We start from the raw sequence: 25534 nt of genomic DNA on the forward strand, positions 1-25534 counted from the left end.
TTTTAAGGGTGCTTTTCTTGTGCAGTATTGATGTTAACAACTCTGAAGTTCTTTTGGATAGTTCCACATCTCCTGCCAAATCATTCAATTCAAGCTGGTCAACTCTTACGAACGGAATCATTTTCAATTTCAAAATCTTCATTATTGGGGTTAATTTGGCATTCATCAAAATCGTATTTCTGTATTTCCAAAAAGGATTATTCTCTGAAAACTGGAACTGGGAGTTCCTCTAAATGAAGCACTGAGTGTATAGTTGATGGTAAACTAGGAGAATCTATTTTACATTTGTTTTTCATGTCCTGTTGTTTTCGTTATACAAAAATAACATCACTTGAGTAATGTTTGGGCTTTCATCAAAATCATAAGTACACTAAATCGAGATTAGCAATCAACGTCCCTAAACTCTCCATGCATTGCTTGCACACTTCGTGAGGGGTCCATGACTTATCTTGATCACCAGTTTTCACTTTAAAATAGGCAAAATAAGTTTGCCTGATAAATGTACTGATGTTCGTCCTTTGATTAAAAAGGGTAACACTGTCACATATATATATATAAAAAAAAAGGAATCAGGGCTGTTTAAGCCCTTACGATGTGAACTAGCAAAGACAGACATAAGGAAAGGTTTCAATTGATATAAAATTAAAAAATAAACAATGCTAACTTTGTATACAAGCAAGAACTCAGACTCTCTGTTGCCCAGTGCTGTTGGTCTGAAAATCACACTTTCCATTTTTCTGTAGCCAAAATTATTCAAAAAACATCTTCCATTGGTGAATTAAGACTTTTTATAGGTGTTTTACATTCAAAGAAATTTTTTTATTCTCGTTAATGAGCCTAATTCCAATCCATCTTTGCCTTTAATGAAATTATGTCTTAGTTTTCTTGTTTTATGAAGAGATGGCAGCAGTAGCATTTCTGCCCAGCCAACTCTTGTCACCATATCTTATCTTGTTCACTTGCATTTAGGTAGCTGAGGAAGATGGTTCTAAAGCTAAACCATCAAAACTAGTCCTGCAAAATTTATAAATATTATGCTAATTCTTAATGTTTGACTTGTAGAGACATTAAGATTAATTGGAAGCAGGCAAGATGGAAAAAGCAATTGCCTTTGCCGGGAATCAAACCCCGGACCTCTGGAATACTGGCTCAGCGTGCAGAGCCAGTACACCATGAAGGCATTGCTAATTTTTCAATCTCTCTTGCTTTCAAAAAATCCTAATGTCTCTACAGTGGTGCCCGAACTAAGGGGGTATTGGATGAGGATTCTCCACACCCAGGATTTGGTGATTGGGTCCCCTATAAATCCCAGTTGCACTTTAAAAAAAAGGGTATATAAGGTATTTCTCCCACCTTCCTAGCATGCCTTCATGGTGTAGTGGTTCTACACATTGGGCCGCTATTCCAGAGGTCCGTGGTTCGATTCCCAGTGAAGGCATTTGCTAATTTTTCATTCTGCCTGCTTCCAAAAATACCTAATGTCTCTACAGACTTCTCTAGTATTGAATTCTCTGTCAAGTTTTCATTCTTATTTTCTTCAGTACGATTTCAAAAACAGCAGCAAGTTCTGTTAACACTGCAAAAGCCATCTGAACACGAAAACAATTTGCAAAATTATGGCACTTTTATTTTTCTAATTAAATTAGTATCACAGCACCTACTAAATAAATTAGACAGCAGGCAATAAACAGAAATCTATATAACATTGATTATATTCGATTGCTGAAGCTTGAAATATTTTAAACAACTGACTATTCCTATTACATTGTATATCATGATAATTCCACTAAGAATACTTACACAATGCAGTCGAATTATTCGCATGCTTCAATAAAAAGTGGCTACTGATACTAAAATATTTACTTTTCTATTTGTTTTCATTAATGTAATTACCTTACTATACATGAGAGGTGCTTAAATAAAAAAGAATTTGTTTCTATCATTGAATACCAATCAAAATGCATAAAATGTGATTTTAAAGAGAAAGTGAACAAAGAGAAAGGGAAGGAAAAAAAGAGAAATCATGCTTGTGTTATTCAATATGACATACAGGGAAGAGATAAATATTTAACTCAGGTTTAACTTGCATGATGTTGATATTATTATTAATACACTACCCGACACTAAAAATGCAATACCAAGAAGGAGAGACCCAAAAATTATGTTAAATTCCAGGGTACACACACGTCATCGAGTTATGCAATGCATCACTTGCATGACTCAATGCAAATGCAAGTGCAACTTCAGTGCACCTTATAGAAGATATAAGGGAAGAAACCTGCGGAATGCTCAGTTTTTGTGCTGTTATTTCTGCTAGGGAAATCATTGCAGAAAATTTTTTCTTGTCTCAGAGGATGCATGCAATAGCAAAGAATGCCAGGCTGTCTTCAATGGAGGCAGTTTCAGCAGACACACGATTCTATAAGGGGCATGGTGAATGAACAGAGAAGGGCAGGTTGGTCCATATGGCAAATCTCAGCTGACACACCCCTGGACGCTTCCACAATGCACCAGCTGTGGTGACGATGGTTGAAACAAAGAAATGTGGCAAGCTCGAGGGGTCTGCCAACAAGTGGTGGCACACCCGCAGGCCACTTCTACCTCCATTCTGCAGCATGTTTAAGAAACTCTGGATATTCCTATATCAACCAGAACCATTTGCCATCAGTTGGTGGCTAGTGGCCTGCACTCATGACGTCCATTAAGACTGCCATTGACTCCACATCATAGACGCCAACGTCTGCAATGATGCCGGACTCGAGCAATGTGGACGATGGAATGGGACAGGGTTGCGTTTGCAGATGAGTCATGCTTTTCTTTTTTCAATGATAACTCACTGCATACGAGTATGGAGTCGATGTGGAGGCAGGTCCAATCTGGCAGTAACTGTGAAATGCGACAAAGCGGCATCATGATTTTGGGTGCAATTGCATACAATCCCAGGTCACCTCTAGTTCGTTGGGCACTATGACAGCCCAACAATACGTAGATGATGGGATGCAACTAGTGACACTCCCCTACCTTCAGGGAATGTCCAATCTCCCTTATCAGCAGGATAACGCCCAACCACACACTGCTTGCATCAGTCAACATGCTCTGGTAGGTGTACAGATACTTCCCTGGCCACTGTTCTCTCCTGATCTCTCCCCAATCGAACACATTTGGGATGTGATTGGACACCATTTGGAGTCTCTGCCATTGCTGCATTCAGATGAACTGTGGCAAATGGTTGACAGCGAGTGGAGAGCCATTCCTCAGGATACCATTCATAGTTTCGTTGACTCTGTATCTAGACCCGTTGCTTTGTGTATCGCCATCGAAGATGTCCTACAACCTACTGAGCCATTGCTATTCTTGCTCTGTATTATGCATAGCATTTCGAAATAAAGATCACTTACTGTTCATTGCTGTCTTGCTCTGTTTGCCGAGTTTCATCACTTTCTGGCCACTACTTCTTGGTGTTGCATTCTCAGTGTCGGGTAGTGTATTATTGCTATTATTAGTATTACTAAAAAGTTCTATATATGTACTTCAATGTACAAGAACATTATAATTTTATAACAATTATTAGATCTAGTATGAAAGTATTAGAAGTGGTAAACTGACTGATAGTAATTCAGAAGTCAAACAACAAAAATCAGCGTTATATTTACAAAATTTTCACAGGACTAGTTTCGATGGTTTTACCGAATCCTGAATCATCTTGACTTTTTACTTAAATGTAAATGTAAAAAATTGATCCCCAATTTTATTCAAATCAAATCTAATCAAAAACCTTCGAGTCGCGTTTCAAGAATTCTGTTAAATTGCAAGCTTGCCTTACTTCGGTCTGTCATAAGGGATACACATCAACAATTGTCCAAAATTGAACGTGAACTCTATAAGCTTCATCTGGAACTCGCTAAATCATATCCAAAATTCACTGCCCTTGAACAAAAGTCTTGGTCTAGAACGGAGAATGCAGTTAACCGCAATAAAAACACTCTTGAAGTTAAATTCGAAAAACTTCTTTTACAATCTTCCAGTTCAAGTAGTTCAAAAAATCTTCCCATTGTAAACATCAAGCCAATAGTTAATATTTCTAATGTTAGTCTTTCAGAAGAACAAGAGAGAATTCTAAAATATAATTTTAACTTCTCACAAACCTGTAAACCCTCGATTACAAAGATTTTGGCTCCTATCGAAAATGCTCTCAAGTTCAGTAAAGTTTCAGATTCACAGAAATAAATGATTAGGCATCTTATCGCTCATAATGTGAAATTCAATAATAAACCTTTGAAACCAAATCTAACTGCGAGAGAAAGAGCTACATTGCGTGAAATTCATTCTAACCCGGATAATATTATTTCAAAGGCTGACAAAGGTGGCCAGATAGTCGTCATGGATAGGAACACTTACATCGATGGTGTCACTAAACTCTTAAATGAAGGACCATATAATCCGATCCCTAAAGATCCTTCACCTTCGGACTTGTCAAAAATAAAAACTGCGATCAAATCTTCGCAAATCATTTCAGGCAACTTAAAACATTCACTTATCTGTTGCGAATTGTGCCAGATTATATGCTCTTCCCAAAATTCATAAAAGTGGTATTCCTTTCCACCCTATTGTATCAAATTTAGGTACTGCCTCGTATCCATTAGCTAAATATTTAGTTTCTAGATTTTCAACTCTATTAGACAATAACATTTACACCATAAAAAATTCAATAGAGTTTGTAAAAAAGTTAAAAACATTTCTCCTAGTAATTTACTTATGGTTTCTTTTGATGTAAAATCATTATTCACCAATGTCCCGGTGGAGGGTGCACTAAGATGTCTAGAAACCAGACTTCGCGAATTCCATTTCTCTTGCATCAAAATTGATGAGCTAATTTCTCTCACTCAACTCTGTTTGAAACAAACACATTTTGTTTTCCAAAATAAATATTACAAGCAAACTGAGGGATTAGCCATGGGAAGCCCCCTCAGTCCTATCCTGACTGATATCTACGAGGGCCATCCAGGAAGTAGATTACGTTTCCGTTTGTGTCCGCTAGGGGCGGGGCTAGCGCGGCCATCTTGGGGTCAGAGCGTTGCGCAGCTCAGTCTGCATCTAGCCGTGCTAGTGAGAGGTTCGTGCTGTGCTCCGTTCAGATACTGTGACGGTTTGAAATGTCTGCGTTAATTGAAAATCCCGCAAGCTGCGAGGTGCGCTCAGTAATAAGGTTTCTGACTGCAAAAAACTGTAAACCGATAGAAATCTATCGGCAGCTTCGTGAAGTGTATGGGGACAACATTATCACTGAAGGTGGAGTGCGTCAGTGGGTCATAAGATTTCAAAATGGCCGAACCAATGTTCACGACGAAGATCGAAGTGGGAGACCCAGCATAGTGACCGCCGAACTTCTCGAAAAAGTCGATGCTAAAGTTCGTGAAAATCGAAATTTCACAATAACGGAACTTTCTTTGAGTTTTCCACAAATTTCGCGAAGTTTGTTGCACAAAATCATCAGCGAAAAGCTTGGTTACCACAAGTTTTGTGCAAGATGGATTCCAAAAATCTTGACAGAGGACCACAAAAATCAGCGAATGGCTGCAGTGTTGAACTTTCTGGACGCTTACCATAAGGATGGTGACTCTTTACTCGATCGCATCGTTACTGGTGACGAAACATGGGTGAAACATGTGAACTGTGAAACGAAATTGCAATCAATGCAGTGGGGGCACACAAGTTCTCCCCAAAAACCCAAGAAATGCATGCAAACAATGTCGGCAAGGAAGATGATGGCGACTGTTTTTTGGGACAGAAAAGGTGTAATTTTGGTGGACTTCCTGGAAAGAGGCACTACAATAAACTCTCAAACGTATTGCCAAACTCTCCAAAAACTCAGAGAGCAATTCAAAACAAGCGCAGAGGAATGTTGAGCTCTAAGATCTTGTTGATTCACGACAACGCTCGGCCCCACACGGCAAATGTCACTCGTAAAGTTCTTGAATCTTTTAAGTGGGAGTTGTTTCCTCATCCGCCGTACAGTCCCGACCTGGCACCGAGCGACTTCCACCTATTCCCAGCAATGAAGAAGTGGCTGGCTATGCAGCGTTTTGATGACCACGCACAGCTGCAAGAAGAGGTAACGAAGTGGTCGAAGGCGCAGGCGGCCGAATTTTTCGACGAAGGAATTTCCAAGCTCGTACATCGCTACGATAAATGCCTTAATTTGTATGGTGACTATGTAGAAAAGTAGTATTTGAGTGTGGCTTTCATCTGTATATAATAAAATTTGTTTCCTATACTTTGTTTATTTTTTTATTCCAAAACGTAATCTACTTTCTGGATAGCCCTCGTACATGCATTATTATGAATCAAAATTGTTTGAAACTTTAAACTTCCCGGCATGGTTCCGCTACGTAGACGATACTTTTACTCTGTTTGAAGGTAATATAGATGATTTAAATAAAGTTCTTTCAACAATGAATTCTATTGATCCTGCTATTCAGTTCACTTTTGAACTTGAGACTTGCAATTCTCTTCCGTTTCTCGACATTCTGGTCACACGTAACACATCCAACTTCAGTACTACGGTTTACCGTAAACCTTCATCGGTTTGCCTTCCACCACACTTTAAATCATGTCATCCGACTAAACAAAAGTTAGCTTCATTTTATTCCTATGTTTTCCGTGCTCTTCAAGTTTGCTCCTCCAAACTAGCCCTTGATGAAGAACTAAATTATTTAAAAGCAATAGCTATTGACAGGGGCTTTCCACCCAACATTATTAATCAAGCAGTTAAAAAATTCTCATCTCAACACACTAAAAGGCACACTCTTGTTTTAGGAGATTATAAAAATTCTGTTGTCATTCCCTTCTTTCCATCAATTAGCTATAAAGTTGCACATATTTTGCAGAAATTTAACTTTCGGGTTGTTTATTCTCCCATCAATAAAATTCCGAGTTCCATACTCAAGGACCCCATTCCGGATATGAATTCCTGGGGTATTTATAGGATTCCTTGCCAGTGTGGTTTAATTTACATTGGCCAAACTAAGAGAGCCTTAAAATTTCACGTCAAGGAACATGAGGCATATGTTAGAAAAAAGGAAACACAGAAGTCTTCTGTTGCTCAACATTGTTGGTCCGAAAACCACACTTTCAGTTTTTCTGCTGCCAAAATTATTCAAAAAACATCTTCCATTGGAGAACTGGATTTTCTAGAGGCATTTCACATTCATAAAAATCTTTCTGTTCTATTTAACGATCCTAATTCCAATCCAAATTTGCCTTCGGCCTTTCAAGAAATTATGTCTTAGTTCTGGTTTCACCAACAGATGGCGCCACTTGCTTATTCTTGTCCAGGCTTTCTTATCTTATCTAATCATTATTTCCTATCTTGTTCATTTGCGGTTTTGCAGCTGAAGATGGTGGTTTGGTAAAACCATCGAAACTAGTCCTCTGAAAATTTTGTAAATATAACGCTGATTTTTGTTGTTTGACTTCTGAATTAGTATTTATTCGGCGTGTTATTGTGTCTTGACTGGTAGTAATTATGTTACCATACTTCCAATAAGTTTTAATACAATGTAATACTACAACACTAAGGAAACAGATATTATTTTCATATTTTTTAGAATCTGCATCTCCATAATTTATGTTTCCTTTCGCAATAATATTTACCAACAATGTCTAAAAATTTGTTAAAGCATTTTAATTACACACATTGTTTTATGCTTCAGGAAGGTATTTTAAAATTACACAAAAATAGAATTAAAATATTCATAATATTATAAGCAATGATAATAATAAAACTTTTACCTTCTCTTTAAAGTCTCTAATGAAAGTCAAAAATTCTGGGCATGTTTTCTTTAAAAACTGGAAGAATAAAAGTAAATAAACAAAGAGTTTTTACAGTATATGATAGTAATCAGCTAATATAACTATACAATACCATCATTTTCTCTTGCTTTGTTACAAACTGCCAGTTTACTTCCTCCTCTACTACTTCTTCTTCTTCTGAAAGGTCAACAAACTAAAAATAAAAGAATTAAAGATTTTCTGAGCTTTTAACAACAATTAGCCTTTAAGAAATTTTAAAAAATCATAATAGAACAGAGCTAGTGTATGCCACTTTAATTTTGTACAGTTCAATAGATAATGACTAGGGCAGAAATTTTAATGAGAAGAAGGGAGAAGACTAAATTCATGCAGTAATGAAAATTCATAAAGTTTTGTGCCTTGTCATCTACACCAACAATTTGGCAAAGGACAATATACATTAACATTTCAGGAGGGACGACTACCAGAAATGACGTATTAACACAAATAATTATAACTAAATGTGCATTGTTATTATGAACATTTTAATTGCAATTCACATTAATAATTCAATTAGATTCTAGATATATATTCAACATCATTATTTTAGATAAATATTGCTATTTAACCGGACAGTGTTTTTACAAATTCTACTGCTCTAACATAGATTATCTGATACTTTTCCATTAAATCCATATCATGCATTTTCAGCCTCATAGTGATGCATTTTTGCTTAATTCTTTCCTCCACCTTCAACTTAATATTAGATGAAGGAGAAGGTGCAGAAATAACAAAAAAGAACAGTCTTTAATTTCATGACAAAATCCTTTTTCTTTTTGTGAATACATTTTCATCTATTTTTTTAATTTGTGTAAATTGACTTTAACGTTAAGATTGGAATTGGCAATATCACTATATTATTCCAATCAAACACTTTTGGTGCAAGCTTTTGTTTTCAAAATTTGATAAGCTTCACAACATAAGTAATTAATTGTACAACAGCAATAAAAGCAATGCATTTCAACAATCCACATTTGCCTTTCGAATCCAATTTTCAGTGAAGGCTGCATAAACAGTTTGATTTAGAGTCACATTTAATTTCATGGCGTGATTATTCAAATACAATCTTCCTTTGTGAAAAATGCACCTTTTTTAAAGAAACAGAATAGGTGCTTCTTCATCTTTTATCAAACTCAAGCCACACATTATAGAGGGGAGAGGGACAAATTAGATGAAAAACATAGTTGCATAAAAGATTATAAATACAATTATCACAAGGAAAGAAGCCAAAAACTAAACTCATGACACTTAAAGCTGAGAAAATATACCAAAACAAACAAATGAGAGAGAAGAGAGAGAAAGAGAAAATTACCAACTAACTATTATTATTGTTGAAAAAAAAGACTTGGCATAAAAATTGTTTGTCAGCAATAGCAAAGTATTTTCTTATATTTTTTAAATGTAATTAAACTTGGGTTCATTCAAAGTTTTGATTTAAGTATTAGAGCAGATTATTTTACAGTTTGCTTTTATCAAAATTATAATGAAAAGCAACAGAAAAACCATCTAAACAGGAAAAATATGATTATAAAAGAAATTAAAAAATAATAGGTAAAACTCTGAAATTCATACAAAAATCTAATATTTATGAAATTTTAGAAAATCCCCTAAAGTTTAAGGAAAAATTGTGGAGATTCATGCAATAATAAAGCTTCTGCTGTAATCATGCTTTATGGAAGGTAATGAATGATAAAATTATTTGACAATCAACTGATGGTATTTGGGTGATTTCAGTTTTCCACTTTCCAGCTAAAAATAAAATTTAATTCAGTGAATATGAACTACTTTTTCTCTTGGAATGTCAGACAATTAAAGCATACCCAATTTGATTCTGTTGGAATGTTCCACTCAAAACCATAAACAAAGGACAAATTTCTCTTTTCATATTCATTTATAAAAAATATATTCCAAACATAGGATGCTAAGTATTATGAAATAAACATTAAATAATAATAAAAATGGAACACAACAGGACTCTGGGAACAGTTGACCCAGATATTAAAAAAATTGGTATAGTTGGACTGTATAAATTGTAGCATAAAAATATGAATTTTATTTTTCCATTTATTGGATTTTAAATTAATAATTAAATTAATAATTAAAAAATAAAATTTTATAAATTAATTAATTAATTTTTATAAAATAAAGCATCTTTTCCAAAACTGAACAATGAGATTATTTTCCATAATTTTCTTAAATATGCAATTATCAAAACAGTAAATATCATATTTATTTGAACTAAAACAAATAATAAAACAAACTTTTGTTTACATATGCACTGAAAGTATACATACAATCTTAATTCTGCTTTTACTGTAATTAAATAAACAATTAAAAAAAATTAAATACAACACACTTTCATTAGACTTAAATTACATTATGAAATTTTCTTATTAATGCAAAAAAAATGTAATTAAGAAGATGATAATAATTTATAATTACATTTTTGCATTTAAAAATGTTTAATAAATTGACGTTAACTAATTAAAAATATAAAATTTTGGTATATTTAAATTTATTAAAAAATGTTACTTGGCTTTGACAGCAGAACAAGTAATTTAGATAACTAGAATTATGTGATACTGGGGGGAGGGGGGAAAGAAAAATGTAAAATAAACAGTAAAAAATGTTGTTAAAATCATTTTTATTTAGAAAATTTATTTGACTTGAAAATTCTAGTTAATAAAAAATGAGGAGGGGGAAAAAAATCAGACTTTCATCTAAATTGGAAAAAGCATACTGCATTTCATTAGGCTCAATTAATGCTTTTTTGGGGGGAGGGAGAGTCTTAATGGACAAATATGAAATTAAAGATCAGAAACTTTTAATTTTTTAAGCCTAAGCAAACTGCACTAACTTCATCTACTCCTCACTTTTGCATATTGTTAAGAACCAAAAATAGTTTCCAAGAATGTGCACTTTAGCACTAAGAACATTGCTTGCACGAATGTAGAGGAGGTGGGAATTGTGAATAAATCCCCTGCTAACTTAATTATTACCCCTGCTAACTAATAATTTTTACTTTATTTATTAGATGGGATTTCATGAGCCTAATTTTAGTGTTAATAACTTCATATATATAATTCAGAACATCATTATAAAACACAGTTGAAAATTATACTTGTAAGTTTCCTCCTAAATTATTAGTAGTTATACTGCTCAAGACACTTTTTTGAATGGCAAGAGCTTCTTCAGCCTCTGCCTTAGCAACTTCAGCATCTTCTTCTCGATAAGCTATAATTATATAAGATTAAATAATTACTTCAATAATCATTTACAATGAGTGAACATAACACTACAGGAAATTCAGTATAAGACAGTTAATATTCCTCTCTCATACATATTCCAGCAACATTAATTGAAAAGTAAGAGCAAATTACTGTGTATAAGTTAAGAACTATGTAACTTATTAATTTCTACACTACTGAAGAACAAATACTTTTGATAGATATCAATTAAATACAACATTATAAGCAAATACAATTCCTTTTTCTTGATAAACCTACAATGTAAAAACACAGAATAAAAATTTTAAATCTTCTATAACACTGAGAAAATTAATAATATTAAAGAATTTAGTTGTCTCTTTTTTTTTTTAAAGTTTTTAATCACACTTTATTAATGTGGTTTAAATAGACATAGTAAAGAAACACAGTATCAATGATTTATTTCCGCTGTTAGTAAATGTTAACTTACAAACTTTAATTAATAATTTTAATCTGTAATATATACACAATTTCAAAATATATGAAAAAAGAAAATTTAATTTAAGCAATAATACCAGTGAAAAATAACTTACTTCGTCCTCTATCTTCATCAACAAAATCCGCATTAAAATAAACAGATTTTTTTCTACCCCATGCTTCAGGATTAGGCAAATCTATACAAATAAAAATATAATAAATAAATAATTACTTCTTTTATAGTATACATCTGCATCTAGGATAAAATCACATGAAAAAATGGTACAAAAACAAATTGATAGTTTGAATTAAGATTTATTTATGAAAATAACTTACTTCAAAAGTTTTCTTCTAATATAGTTCCTTCTTAGGAATTGTTAAAGTTAAAATCAACTTCACCTACAAATATTTGATTACACTAATACACCATATCCAGAGGCAATTTATTTCAGGACATGCCATGGATATGTGAAATTGCAAATGCTATGTAGAACAGGATAGTCCCATAACATACATACATCCAGTGAAGTTTAACATGTTTCTGCTGGTGTCAATATAATCGCGCTTACTTTGCAGTTTGTGTAACTTCTGCCTTTTTTAATCCTGCATACAGGCTTACTTTGCAGTTTGTGTAATTTGTGCCTTTTTTCATCCTGCACACACCCTTACTTTGCAGCTTGTGTAACTTGTGCCATTTTTTCATCCTAACACACATTTCTTCCAGTAATTGGAACTAGAAAGGTGGTTAACACTTTATCTTTTTAAATTTTTGCCTTTATAAATAATAGGTAACATGGATATGGAAAGAAGTGATTCATTTGATGAATCTGTAAATGGAAGCAGGAGAAATACATCAAGATCAAGAATATTCTCAATTTTTTCAGACAAGGATTTTGTTATGCAGTGTTTGTTCGATTCTTCAATGCATGGCCCCAGATGGGAGATTCAAGCGTGACCTATCAGTGAATATGGGTTTGTAATGGATTGAATGCACATGGAACTAATGATCTCTTGATAAAATTTATTTTTCCAAAAGAAACACCTTACCTTCTCTAGAACTCTCCACAAAAGTACTCATACAGTTTTTCTCACTATAACAGAGCACTATCAGTAGTTACCACTTTAAACTACTAATAATGTTCAATACAATGCAATAGTGCATCTAAAAGGCAAAGCTCTCACGTACATCTCTTAACACTCTGAAATGAGCTCTAAAACTAAGAAATGATGCTTTCTCCAGAATTATATAGTTTTTTCCCTGTCCACCAAGAAATTTCCAGTGCATCCCATTTGGCAAAATGACTGGAAGGCATTGTTAAAGTTACATATTAACAAGTGGATACAATTAAGTTACACTAAATGGGTCGATTACAGTAGCAAAAATTTATACAGGGACCAGGCCTGCATAACATTTTTGGTACTCCAAATTTAAATTAGTCCATATTTAAATGTTTGCTAATTAAAGTTGTACAGGGACTAGACCAAAATGTCAGCAAGTTTGGTGACTTTTGATTTTCCTCCAAAAATTAGTCAGCAAAACCATCACTAGCTTAACAACATCCCACCAATTTAGGAAGATAGCTATTTACCTCATTGTTAAATAAACTTGTGCCTGTAAACTCATTTTTACGGCAAAGCTTCGCTTCTTCAAGCATTTCAAAAAACCTTAACGTCCTTCTAGGTTTAAAAAAAAAAAAAAAAACTCTTCTTTTTTTGCCTTATTGCTTCAAGAAGATCTTAATGATTTTCTTGAGACACTCTACAGATATTGTTATGTCGTGGAGCAAAAACAATTTTACTTTATACCTGACTGCCACTGGCTCCGACATAGCAATGTGAATACTCTACATCTAAAATTTTAAAACACCATTGCAGAATTTTAAATGTTTATTTAATAGAATTCTATTCATATATTTGCAAGTTATACACTATAAACACAATAAACAAAATTTGAACTTATCTGCACCAGCGTGAATAAGCCTGGAATAATATTCTGAACTCGACGCAATTTTAGGAGGAAAATATACCGCAAATTCAAACACAAGGTTTCATCCTTTCCAACGCAGCTAATTTTCTAAATATATATTACTAATATCCGCAGCGGGACAGCGGATTCATTTCATTCACCCAAAACTCAAATGTTTTAACACAATAGTATCGCAAAGGAAAACGTCGACCCAAAATATCTATAGAATATCATCCGCTGTTGCCATTACAGCACTGCCAAGTTTTTCTTCCTGCAGCTGTTGCCAGACTTATCTTCGCTGTATGATGAGAGGTACAACAGATATATTGATAAATATATCTGTGGAGATAAATGCATTTATCTATCCACTCCACAGATAAATGCATTTATCTTATCTTTTTAGTCGCTATATACCTTAAACACTTTTGATGCTTGGCTTTTATAAATTGAGATTTTTTACACATTCTCACCAGTAAAGGTGTCACCTTCCATTTCATCAATATTTAGGTAGAATAAAATAGTGAAGTGATTTAGACCATGATACTGAATGTCTTTAGAGGCTAGCCATTTTCAATGCATCATATAAAAGAAAAGACTTCCATCAACACTGAAAATGTGTATAACTGATATTTATACACTTCTTTCAACAAATTCAGAGATATCTTTAGATTCTCTGCTTATATACAATATGTTATTCTGTGGTGTAAGTTAAATTTATACAGCCATTCAGTTGGAAAACAGTCACCTTTCATATTTACCAGCAGTGTTATTTTATGCCTTTTATTTTACAGCAGGCTAGTTCATTGGAATATTTGATACATTGCAAAGTAAATACTTTACCAAAAGATGGTTTGAATGTCCAGATATACCTTAAACAAGCAACTACTCTGAAATGGATTTCCCCAAAAAATGCTGTTCTTTCTTCCAGAAACATTTGTTTCCTATACTGACAGAATATTCACTTTTTCTGAGAGTTATAGTTCCATAAATTTTGTATCTTATTAAATTCTTATGAAACTTCAGTTGTATTTTTTAAGGACACTGTTTTTTTATTTTCTAGACAGTTTGACTGAAATTAAGCTTAAAGTAAAACTTAGAGAATAAATAATTTGTTAAAATGTCCTTACCAAATGATACAGCTATAAAGCACCCCTAAACTTTTCTGTTCAACAGAATTCTACATTTATTCCGCCTTTCTAGTGATCTGATCTTAATATTGTGTGCAAATGTTCAAAATCATATAATTCTGATAATTTTAAAGATCAGTAACTGGCATCAAAGACTATATTTTTTTAATTACTTGCAATAGCATGAGGGGTTGGTTTGGTATGTTTATATAATTACGGCAAAACACTCAACGGCTATCTGCCTAATGGGATTGGATGCTTTCGTGGAAGACTTTCTTTGGAAAACCAGCTCATATACACATTACATGTGGAGAAAACAAAACAAAAAAAAGGACCATGCAGAAAGCCCATTTACCGGGATTCGAACTACTGACCAAACCATCAATGTTCAGCAACTCAGTTGCTGGTGGGCAGTAGCATAAGGGAAAAAACTAAATATCTGAAATGTTCTTTGTAAGAGGGTTGATATAAAAATATATATTTCATGTATTTTAACCAAAAGATGGAATATAACCAAAACTGTCAAACTCTTACAGCTTAGTTTGTTAAATGCTTAATTTGACACTATGCACTATAATATAGATATATTAAGCAGAGGATTTTTTCTTTTATTGTAAAAAAAGAGGAGATTAATCCAAATATGGTCAAGTTCTAATACGTTGAAAGTGAATGGACATACCCCCCCCCAAAAAAAACAAATTAAAAAATTTGATTCTAAATTAGTATTAGTTTTGAAAAGTATGTTCCAACACTCCTTCAGCGTACCTTCAAATTCCTAGTATTGATACATACTTGATGATTTCGATTGGGTTATACAGTAGACAACTTGGAAACTAATATTACCAGTACTGTTGTTTACATTCTCAGAAATACTTATCTTGTAAGCTGGTCACCTTATGAAGGTTTATTACACAGACTCTTTAAAAGAGATACAAATACATATGATCAAAAAGCTACCACAAGAGTTTGAAACTGATTTACCCTTTGAATGGCGAGGCATTTTAAATCTACATATTTATTAGTAGCATATCTGCATATTTATTATTTAACTATATTTATTAGCTTATTTATTATTTAGCTATATTATAGTATCTACATATTTATTATTTAGTTTTTATTAGCTAAATTTGCATAATTACTTATTTTAGCCTCTGTTTTTCATAAACTTCCATTCATGGAGTGGATATTTAGATCATTAAAGAATGTAAGAAACTAAAATATTTTAAATTATAAGCCAATAATATATTAAGTGCAAAAAATCTCCTAACCATATATATAAAGGCAGTCATGACACTTAGGAGGTTAAGAAAAGATGCTTAAATCTTTTTACTTTCCCATATAAATTTGGTGAAGCATAAAACTATAAATCATTGCTGATAATTAAAAAATAAGTCAAAAAAATTCCAATACAAACTGACACATAAGTTTTACTTTACAAGAAGGGTTAATTAGTTATCCTAAAACTCTCATTGTAACAGTAATTACTCATATTGAAACGTTTATATTGCATTTTACTGAAAAAATTAAATTCATGTAAACATACTGTAAAAAATATAAAAAATTCCTTGAGTATAATTTTAGAATGATAATTATTATATCAATAATAATTCTGGTAAGTATAAAGCACTAATTCAGAGCCTTTTTTATTTCCAAGGAGTTTCCATATAGATGCTCTAAATCTATTCCTATTTAATCTTTTTAATTCAGAAATTATTAAACATATTCTGTAGTTTTTTTAAAATTATTATTATTTTTAAAATAACCTCTTCATCTGAAATGGGAATTACCTTCATCCTCTTTCTGTTCTGAGTCACTTTTCTCATCTTGCTCTTCATCATGATTATCCCATTCATTATCTTTCTCATCATCAGTAATAGGAAGTACTTCTTCCTTCATGAAATTAAAAAATACAGTATGCAATTGCAAAGAAAAAAATACAATATATAATTGCATCATTCAGCAATTTAATAGAGTGAAATGGAATTATAATTTAATAAAATGAAATGGAAAAGAAATATATTGCATGCCACAGAGACATAGCAATACATATCCAACGATTCAAAAAATAAGACAAGATCTCTCATTATATAAATTGACACAACTTACACATCAACAGTAAGATTTTAGTAATTTATTTATATTCTAAATATTTATTCTGATGTTATACTGAGGTACCTACCTCTGCCATCACAGAAGCTAATACCCAGCACATGAAATTTAAAAGTCATGTCTTAGTAAACTACCTTTTCTAGTGTGTGCCATTCACGTAATATATCAGTGGTCGAATGAAAACTGTTGAGTTTCCAATCAGGAATGTAAACAAGATGATCCAATCTCTCTCACCACCAGCACATTATCCATGTTGCACAGTCCATTTTTTGTTATAATACAATGCAGAAATTGCACTCTTTTCTATTGTTCCGTATTAAGAGCATGGCAAAGGTTTTACAACGTAGACAATTCATATGGTTTTATGATCTACACACAGTTTCAGTACCCAGTATGAACATATACAGTCTGTCCAAAAATTATGCAAACTGGGATATTAGTGATTTTGAGGTAATGTCAGTCCAGCACACCTTCTACAATTTTCTTGTTGACGTGGGACCAACTGGAGCATCAATTACCATCAGATTGTCAGCAAGTGTACAGCAAGAGGCAGATTTTTCGGGGGGGGGGGGTTTGTTTGGTTTAGAGGCACTTTTTTCCTGCTCTTGTTAATGATGGAGATTGAAAAAAAAGACTCACCAGTGATTGACACAAGATTTTAATGAAACTTGAGATACATTCTCAGGAAATTCAGGGCTATTCATGGAGATAATGTACTAAAAAAAGGAAAAGGAGAACAAACCATGAAAAAATATTGAAAAAGTTGATCAAAATGACCCTTTTTTTTTTTTTTTTTTTTTTTTTTTTTTACATTTAACGATACTGTTCGATGTTATGCAAATTGTATTTCTTTCTTTGTACCGAGGAGCGGCGCAGACGCAAATTTGTTAGGTTTTTAAAGCTCGCGTTTAGAGCTTTGAGGTTGCTGTGAATTACTGGAGTTTCAACTAGGCAGAGGTTCTTCTGAGTTTGTGTTGGTAAGCTGCCACTGAAGTCGGAGTTTGTGTGGTCTTCGCCGTTCCTCAACTAACTTACTATTTGAAAGTCAATAAAGAAGTTTCGGTCAACGTTAGGAGTCTGAGGTTTTTTGAGTTCTATACTGAAGTAACATCAAGTTAATTTACAGTCGACTATTTTTAAACAACGGAACGTACATATTTTATGGTCCGTCGGCTACGGAGTCACAGTAAATTTGGTGAGTCAGTGTGTTTTTTTATCTTTCTTATTAGGTAATGGAATTTACAACGCTTAAGACTAAAAAGCGTGTAGCTAAAGCTAAGTTAAGTAAACTGAAAAAGAAAATTGCAGTGACTTACGATTCTGCTGATGTTGATCAGTTGGAACTTTTTAAATCTAGATTAAATGACTTAATGACTGAACTTTCGGATATTTTTAGTAACATATTTGTAGTGTGTGAAGAAAAAGATATTGATGTATTTATAGAAGAACAACAGGTCATACAAAATACTGTTGATGAGTTAATTTTAATGCTAACCAGAGTTAAGAATGTTAAAGACATTAGTGTGGAAACTAAATCTTGTGAAATAGCGAGTATACGCTTACCTAAGCTAACTCTTCCTGTATTTAGTGGCAGTACTGAAGAATGGTTATAATTTTTTGATTTATTTAAAACGGCGATAGTGGATAATGACTGTTTATCAGGTGCACAAAAGCTACAATATTTAAAGGGTTCTTTAAAAGGAGATGCTTTGCGGATTGTTCAAGCTTTAACTATTTGTGACAGGAATTTCGAAATAGCGTGGCATTTATTGTGTCAAAGATTTTCACATAAGAGAGAATTACTTTCATCGTTATTAAAGAAAATCTTGTATTTATCAAATTTACAAGCTGAAATTCCTAGTCAGATATTAGCGTTAGTAGACACTGTAAGAGAGTGTGTATGTTCGTTTGAAAATCTAGGATTCAAAGTGGAGCAATTTGCGGATACTATTTTAATGTTAATAGTACAGTTTAAATTGGATTCTTCGACGAGAGGATGGTGGGAAAGAACATTAAAGAGTGAGGAAATACCAACACTTAATAATCTGCTAGAGTTCTTGAAATCTCATGCCAGAACCTTGCAAGCAGGTAAACCGCAAGGTGTTAAAAAACAAGTTACAAAAGACAAATTAACTTCATTGGCTTCAGAGATTCGCGCGCAGTGTACGTATTGTAAAGCCGGTCATTCAGTTTTTAAATGTAATAAGTTTTTAAATCTGAATGTTCAGGAACGCGTTAATTTTGTCAAGAGAAATAATGTTTGTTTTAATTGTTTGGTTTCAAACCATAAAGCTTTCGAGTGTAGAAGTACACATAAATGTAAAAAGTGCTTTAAAAATCATCACACACTACTGCACTTCGAAAGAGTTCAAAGTGAACCAAAGGCACGTAAAGGAGTTACAAACAGTTCGAATGAATTATCAGTGACGGCTAAGCCATTTTTCCCTGGGCCAGAACCTCGCACTCAGTCGGCTGGGTCAGGGGAGAATATCGCAAGTTCTAGTCCAGTAATTAAATCTTGTGTTTCAGACTTTAATTTTCAGAGTGAAATTTTATTATGTACAGCTGTTATTAAAGTGTTAGATTCATCGGGTGAATACCAATTGTGTAGAGCCCTCCTTGACCCTGGCAGTCAAGCAAGCCTGATTTCTGAAGATTGTGTACAAAGGCTAGGGTTAGCAAGAAGAAATGCCAAAGTTTTTATTTCATGTTTAGGGTCTTTGGATACGAAAACTAATGGAATTACGGAAATAAACTACGTTCCGCATTTTCCGGCGAAAGTGTCATTTAAAACACCAGTATTTATCATCAATAGAATTATTGGAACTTTGCCGCATTTTACATTGGATAAGAAGTACGTTGAGGAATATAATGATTTAATGTTAGCAGATCCAACATTTTACAAAAGTGGGCCTGTTGATATACTTTTAGGCGTAGATATTGCCTTACCTCTTTTAAAGGGAGAAATAATTAAATGTGAAGAAGGTAAACCGGTAGCTTCGCGTTCTGAACTGGGATGGATTATTTCAGGTAGTGTGAATAATTCAACAGAAATTAATCCTACTATCTATGTTAATAATATACAAGTGGAAACTGATCAGATGCTGTCTGACTTTTGGAAATTGGATGCTGTACCTACGTGTGACATGCTTACTAAATCGGAGAGAGCATGTGAAGATTACTTCAAATCTACATACACGAGAGAGGAAAGTGGGGTATGTACTGTGAAATTACCGTTTCACTCTCCGCCTTCTCAGCTTGGAGATTCCAGACAATTAGCTATACGTAGATTCCAATCTTTAGAAAATTCACTTCTAAAAAGGCCTCAGATATATGAACAGTATAAGGATTTCATGAGGGAATACCTTGAGCTGAGACATATGGAGGGAGTGCCTGAGGGAGAGATTCTTATTGACTCTACGTATTACATGCCTCATCATGCCGTATTAAAGGAATCAAGTACTACGACTAAACTGAGAGTTGTTTTCGATGCTTCAGCTAAAACGACATCGGGTCTTTCATTGAATGATATTTTGATGGTTGGGCCAAGAGTTCAGCAAGAGCTGTTTCCAATTCTTCTACGGTTTAGAATTCACAAAATTGCAGTATGTGCCGATGTAGAGAAGATGTTCAGACAAATTCGTGTCCACCCAGAAGATACAAATTGGCAACGAATGCTTTGGAGGGATAGTCCTAGTGAGCCCTTGAGTACATTTAGATTAGTGACAGTTACATATGGGACTGCCTGTGCACCATATTTGTCTACTAGAGTAATGAAACAACTTGCATTAGATGAACAAGTGAGATTTCCTTTAGCATCAAATATTGCCCTTCGTGATTTTTATGTTGATGATTTGCTTTCAGGGACACAAAGTGAAGAGGAAGCGAATGTTCTAGTTCAGCAGTTGAATGAAATGATGAAAAGGGGTGGATTTCACTTAAGGAAGTGGATTTCAAACAGTTCAGCTATTTTAGAGAATATTCCCGAGTGCTTACGAGAATCCAATATTTCTCTTGAAATAAACGGTGACAAGAAAGTAAAAGTATTGGGAATTAATTGGAACAACTCTAGTGATACGTTTCACTTTTCGGTATGCATAAGTGATAAAGAGTTTACTAAGAGGACTATTTTATCAGAAGTAGCCAAAATCTTTGATCCAATGGGATGGTTAGCGCCAACAATAATATACGCGAAAATATTATTACAAGAGTTATGGAACTTACAGCTGGGTTGGGATGAACTCGTTGATAAGAGAATAAGTAGAAAATGGAAGCGTTTCTATCTAGAATTACCCTTACTTTCAAGCTTACATTTTCCGAGGTATGTCTTGAGCCCGAAGGCAGTAGTTATAGAAATCCATGCTTTCTGCGACGCTTCAGAAAAGGCTTATTGTGCAGTCATCTATCTCCGAACAATCAACCTTGATTCGTCAGTCAAAGTCAGCCTTCTGACATCGAAAACCAGAGTAGCGCCCTTAAAAACCCAGTCTCTTCCGAGACTAGAGTTGTGTGCTGCGTTACTTTTAACCAACCTCTTACATGCAGTATTATCATGCATAGAACTGCCTATTAACAATATTTACACATGGACCGATTCGCGGGTTACATTGGCATGGGTTTCGTCCGAACCTCGCCGTTGGCTACCTTTTGTGGCAAATCGAGTTGCAAAAATCCAGGAAGCTGTTCCAGGTATTCAATGGAATTATGTTGCTGGAAAAGAAAATCCTGCAGACTGTGGGACCAGAGGTTTTATTCCATCAGAATTCCTACAATGTGAGTTATGGATGAAGGGACCGCAGTGGTTAAACGAATCCCTAATTCATGTACAGCAAAATTCAAATGTAGAATTAGAGGGTGAAGTTATGTTGAAGGAATTGAAAAAGAGTTTCAGTTCAAATATTTCCAAATTTGAACAGCCTAGTGTGTTTTCAAGATTTTCGTCATGGTTAAAGTTATGTCGAGTGTTAGGGTGGTGTTTAAGATTTAGAAATAATTGTAGTAAGTTACCTACAGAGCGTATAAAGGGGTATTTATCTACTGAAGAATTCTGTGAAGTTACTTCTATGATTGTTAGGATTGTGCAAAGAGCCGAATTTCCAGAAGAATTATTCTGTTTAGACTCTGATAAATCCTTGAAGACATCAAGTAAATTACTGTCTTTAAGTCCTTTTTTGGATTCCGCGGGAGTAATGCGTGTAGGCGGAAGGCTCAGAAACTCTGCAGTTTCAAATAATCAGAAACATCCTATGATTTTACCTAAGAATCACAATATTACGCGTTTAATTATTAAGCATTATCATGACACGTATCTTCACGCAGGTACGCAGCTACTCACTTCTGTCATACGACATAGATTTTGGATTGTGAATGCTAGAGATATTATAAGAAAGTGTATAAACCAATGTGTTATCTGCCGTAGAGTTAGAGCGCAAACTGCAACTCAGCTAATGGCAGATTTACCCGCTTCAAGAGTTACTCAAAGTAGAGTTTTTTCTCGTGTAGGGATCGATTTAGCAGGACCATTTAACGTTAAATATCGTCCTGGTAGAGGAGTCAAAATCTTTAAGTGTTACGTATGTCTATTTATTTGTTTTACTACAAGAGCAATACACTTAGAATTAGTTGGAGATCTTTCAACAAAATCATTCCTCGCGACACTTAAGCGGTTTACAGCTCGTAGAGGCACACCGTGTGAAATTCACAGTGATTGTGAAACGAATTTTATAGCAGCTAATAAAGAATTAAGGAAAGCCTTTTCTATTGTTCAACGTGATGAACAGCTACAGGGTTATATTTCTTCAGAAAATATTAAATGGTTATTTAATCCTCCCTCTGCCCCTCATTTTGGAGGGCTTTGGGAAGCAGGTATCAAGTCTATGAAACATCACTTAAAAAGATGTTTAGGAACACTTATTTTAACATACAAGGAATTTTTGACATTAATAACCCAAATTGAATCATGTCTTAATTCTAGGCCTTTAGTACCAGCTTCAAGTGATTGTAGCGACTTGGAGGCGATAACACCAGGACACTTTTTAACCGGAGCGGCTTTAAGTGCTATTCCAGAATCTAACCAAATTCAAGAAACCATGAGCTGCAGTGACCGTTGGAGGAACGTGCAAAGGTTATTTCAACATTTCTGGAATCGTTGGAGCAGTGAGTATTTATCTAGATTGCAGCAGAGACCCAAGTGGTGCAAGGTACAACAAGACCTGAAGATTGGTGATATGGTTCTTATTAAGAACGAAAATCTACCTCCGCTACGTTAGAAATTAGGTAGAATTATTAAAGTGTATCCCGGTCTGGATGAGAAAGTTCGAGTGGTGAGTTTACGCACGTCTAATGGTGAAATAAAACGACCTATAGCAAAGCTATGCGCTTTGCCATTTAATTCCTGATTTAGAGACTTTAATTTTTTTTTTTTCAGGTTTATGCAGTTCAACAGTTTAAATTTATTGTTTGAACCCCCTTGGGACTTCAAGGCTGGGGGTATATTCGATGTTATGCAAATTGTATTTCTTTCTTTGTACCGAGGAGCGGCGCAGACGCAAATTTGTTAGGTTTTTAAAGCTCGCGTTTAGAGCTTTGAGGTTGCTGTGAATTACTGGAGTTTCAACTAGGCAGAGGTTCTTCTGAGTTTGTGTTGGTAAGCTGCCACTGAAGTCGGAGTTACCTAAGAATCACAATATTACGCGTTTAATTATTAAGCATTATCATGACACGTATCTTCACGCAGGTACGCAGCTACTCACTTCTGTCATACGACATAGATTTTGGATTGTGAATGCTAGAGATATTATAAGAAAGTGTATAAACCAATGTGTTATCTGCCGTAGAGTTAGAGCGCAAACTGCAACTCAGCTAATGGCAGATTTACCCGCTTCAAGAGTTACTCAAAGTAGAGCTTTTTCTCGTGTAGGGATCGATTTAGCAGGACCATTTAACGTTAAATATCGTCCTGGTAGAGGAGTCAAAATCTTTAAGTGTTACGTATGTCTATTTATTTGTTTTACTACAAGAGCAATACACTTAGAATTAGTTGGAGATCTTTCAACAAAATCATTCCTCGCGACACTTAAGCGGTTTACAGCTCGTAGAGGCACACCGTGTGAAATTCACAGTGATTGTGCAACGAATTTTATAGGAGCTAATAAAGAATTAAGGAAAGCCTTTTCTATTGTTCAACGTGATGAACAGCTACAGGGTTATATTTCTTCAGAAAATATTAAATGGTTATTTATTAATGGTGGTCTTCGCCGTTCCTCAACTAACTTACTATTTGAAAGTCAATAAAGAAGTTTCGGTCAACGTTAGGAGTCTGAGGTTTTTTGAGTTCTATACTGAAGTAACATCAAGTTAATTTACAGTCCACTATTTTTAAACAACGGAACGTACAGATACTATCTACCATGAATTTCTTCCTGAAGCACAACCAGTGAATGCTGCCTTCAAGTGTTTGATAGATCATATGTATTGGGTGTGAACAAATTTATATGATGGTGATAGATAGCTCTTGCACTACAACAATTGTTTTCTTATTCAGCAGGGAGTATCCTCAAGTTTCCGGTCTGTAATTTGACTACCTTGCTAGATCATTTTCCTTTTAACCAAACTTGGCCCCTAATAATTGCTTTTTATTCTTAAATGTAAGAATACCAGGTGTCACAGGTACAATAAGGCGACTATAAAATTTGAATTAAGACGAGAAAAACTTGAATTAGATCTCACTCTCGAGAATTTTTAGAATTTTTCAAGAAATGAAAACCGAGATGGCACACACATATATGTGGATGAGCCAAAATAGATGACCAATCCCACATTTTTCAATGAACTTGTCTGCATAACATGAAAGGCTGGTGATTAAGTGCAAATGGTATTTAACTGCTGCTGGAGAAGGTAAGGAATGATTCTTGTGATTACTTTTGTGAATGATGGGAAAGGCTGCTGATTACGCGAATTTGACAGAGGGCAGATTATACTGGCCTTAAGATTCGGAACGAGTATCTCCGAAACTGCACGACTAGCTGGTTTTTAAGGATCTACTGGTGTTAGTACGTATGTAAAGTAGATAAATGACACAGAAATTAGCAGTAGACTCCAAGGTATTGGACGTCCATGCGTCATCAAAGAAAAAGAAAGTCAAGACTGTCCTGTCTTGGTACAGCAAAATCGACACCAGACAGTGGCTCAGCCGACAGACCAATACAATGCAGGTTCAAGTATAAGTGCTTTGGAAAATACAGTTCAGCAGATGCTGTTAGATATGGGAATACACAACAGACGTCTCACTTGTGTACCTCTGTTGACTAAGCATCATTGCAGTTTATTTAGGCTTGAACAGAAGTTGGTATCTGGCAATCTTGCTTACACATGGGCTTTCCTTTTCAAGGCTGCACAGCCTAATGCCGGTATAACAGAAGGAGATAGGGGAAAAGCAGGAAAGAAGAAAGAAAGAAAAAATCTGCTTCGGACCTCTAAGCTTCCCCTCCTCGACCCCGTGTGTTTCGTTTTTCAGTTCCCCCAGTTCTATGGTGATAATGAATTGAACAAAAGAATTTGCAGCTTGTGCACCATATATTGGGTACCCAAACTGAAAAAGAAATGAAATTCATTCTCCTAATTATAAATATTGCTAAGAACTAAGCAATGGAAATGACTTAAAATACAAATTAATTTACAAATAGAGACCTAAATTAAGTGAGAATTAATTAAAAAAGAAATGGCATTTAAATAATTGAAAATGAGCAATATAGTTTTAAAGTTTTCGTTAAAGCTAAGATATGTAATATAAAAGATTA

General features: G+C 34.3%; 1 protein-coding gene across 1 annotated transcript in view; it reads right to left on the minus strand.

The window, feature by feature from the left end:
* Sas10 (UTP3 small subunit processome component Sas10) overlaps positions 1 to 25534 on the minus strand; it is a 78961-nt gene that overhangs the window by 36027 nt on the left and 17400 nt on the right. Inside the window, exons 4-8 of the mRNA XM_085823762.1 lie at positions 16415 to 16517; positions 11651 to 11731; positions 10973 to 11085; positions 7925 to 8005; positions 7792 to 7848 (exon numbers count right to left, since the gene is read on the minus strand). Coding sequence (XP_085679888.1) covers positions 7792 to 7848; positions 7925 to 8005; positions 10973 to 11085; positions 11651 to 11731; positions 16415 to 16517 — 435 coding nt within the window. The remainder of the gene's footprint in view (positions 1 to 7791; positions 7849 to 7924; positions 8006 to 10972; positions 11086 to 11650; positions 11732 to 16414; positions 16518 to 25534) is intronic.

The sequence above is a fragment of the Stegodyphus dumicola genome, chromosome 1 (genome assembly GCF_044657685.1).
Source record: "Stegodyphus dumicola isolate Sdum_Otavi_A_Nest chromosome 1, ASM4465768v1".
Classification (NCBI taxonomy): Eukaryota; Metazoa; Arthropoda; class Arachnida; order Araneae; family Eresidae; genus Stegodyphus; species Stegodyphus dumicola.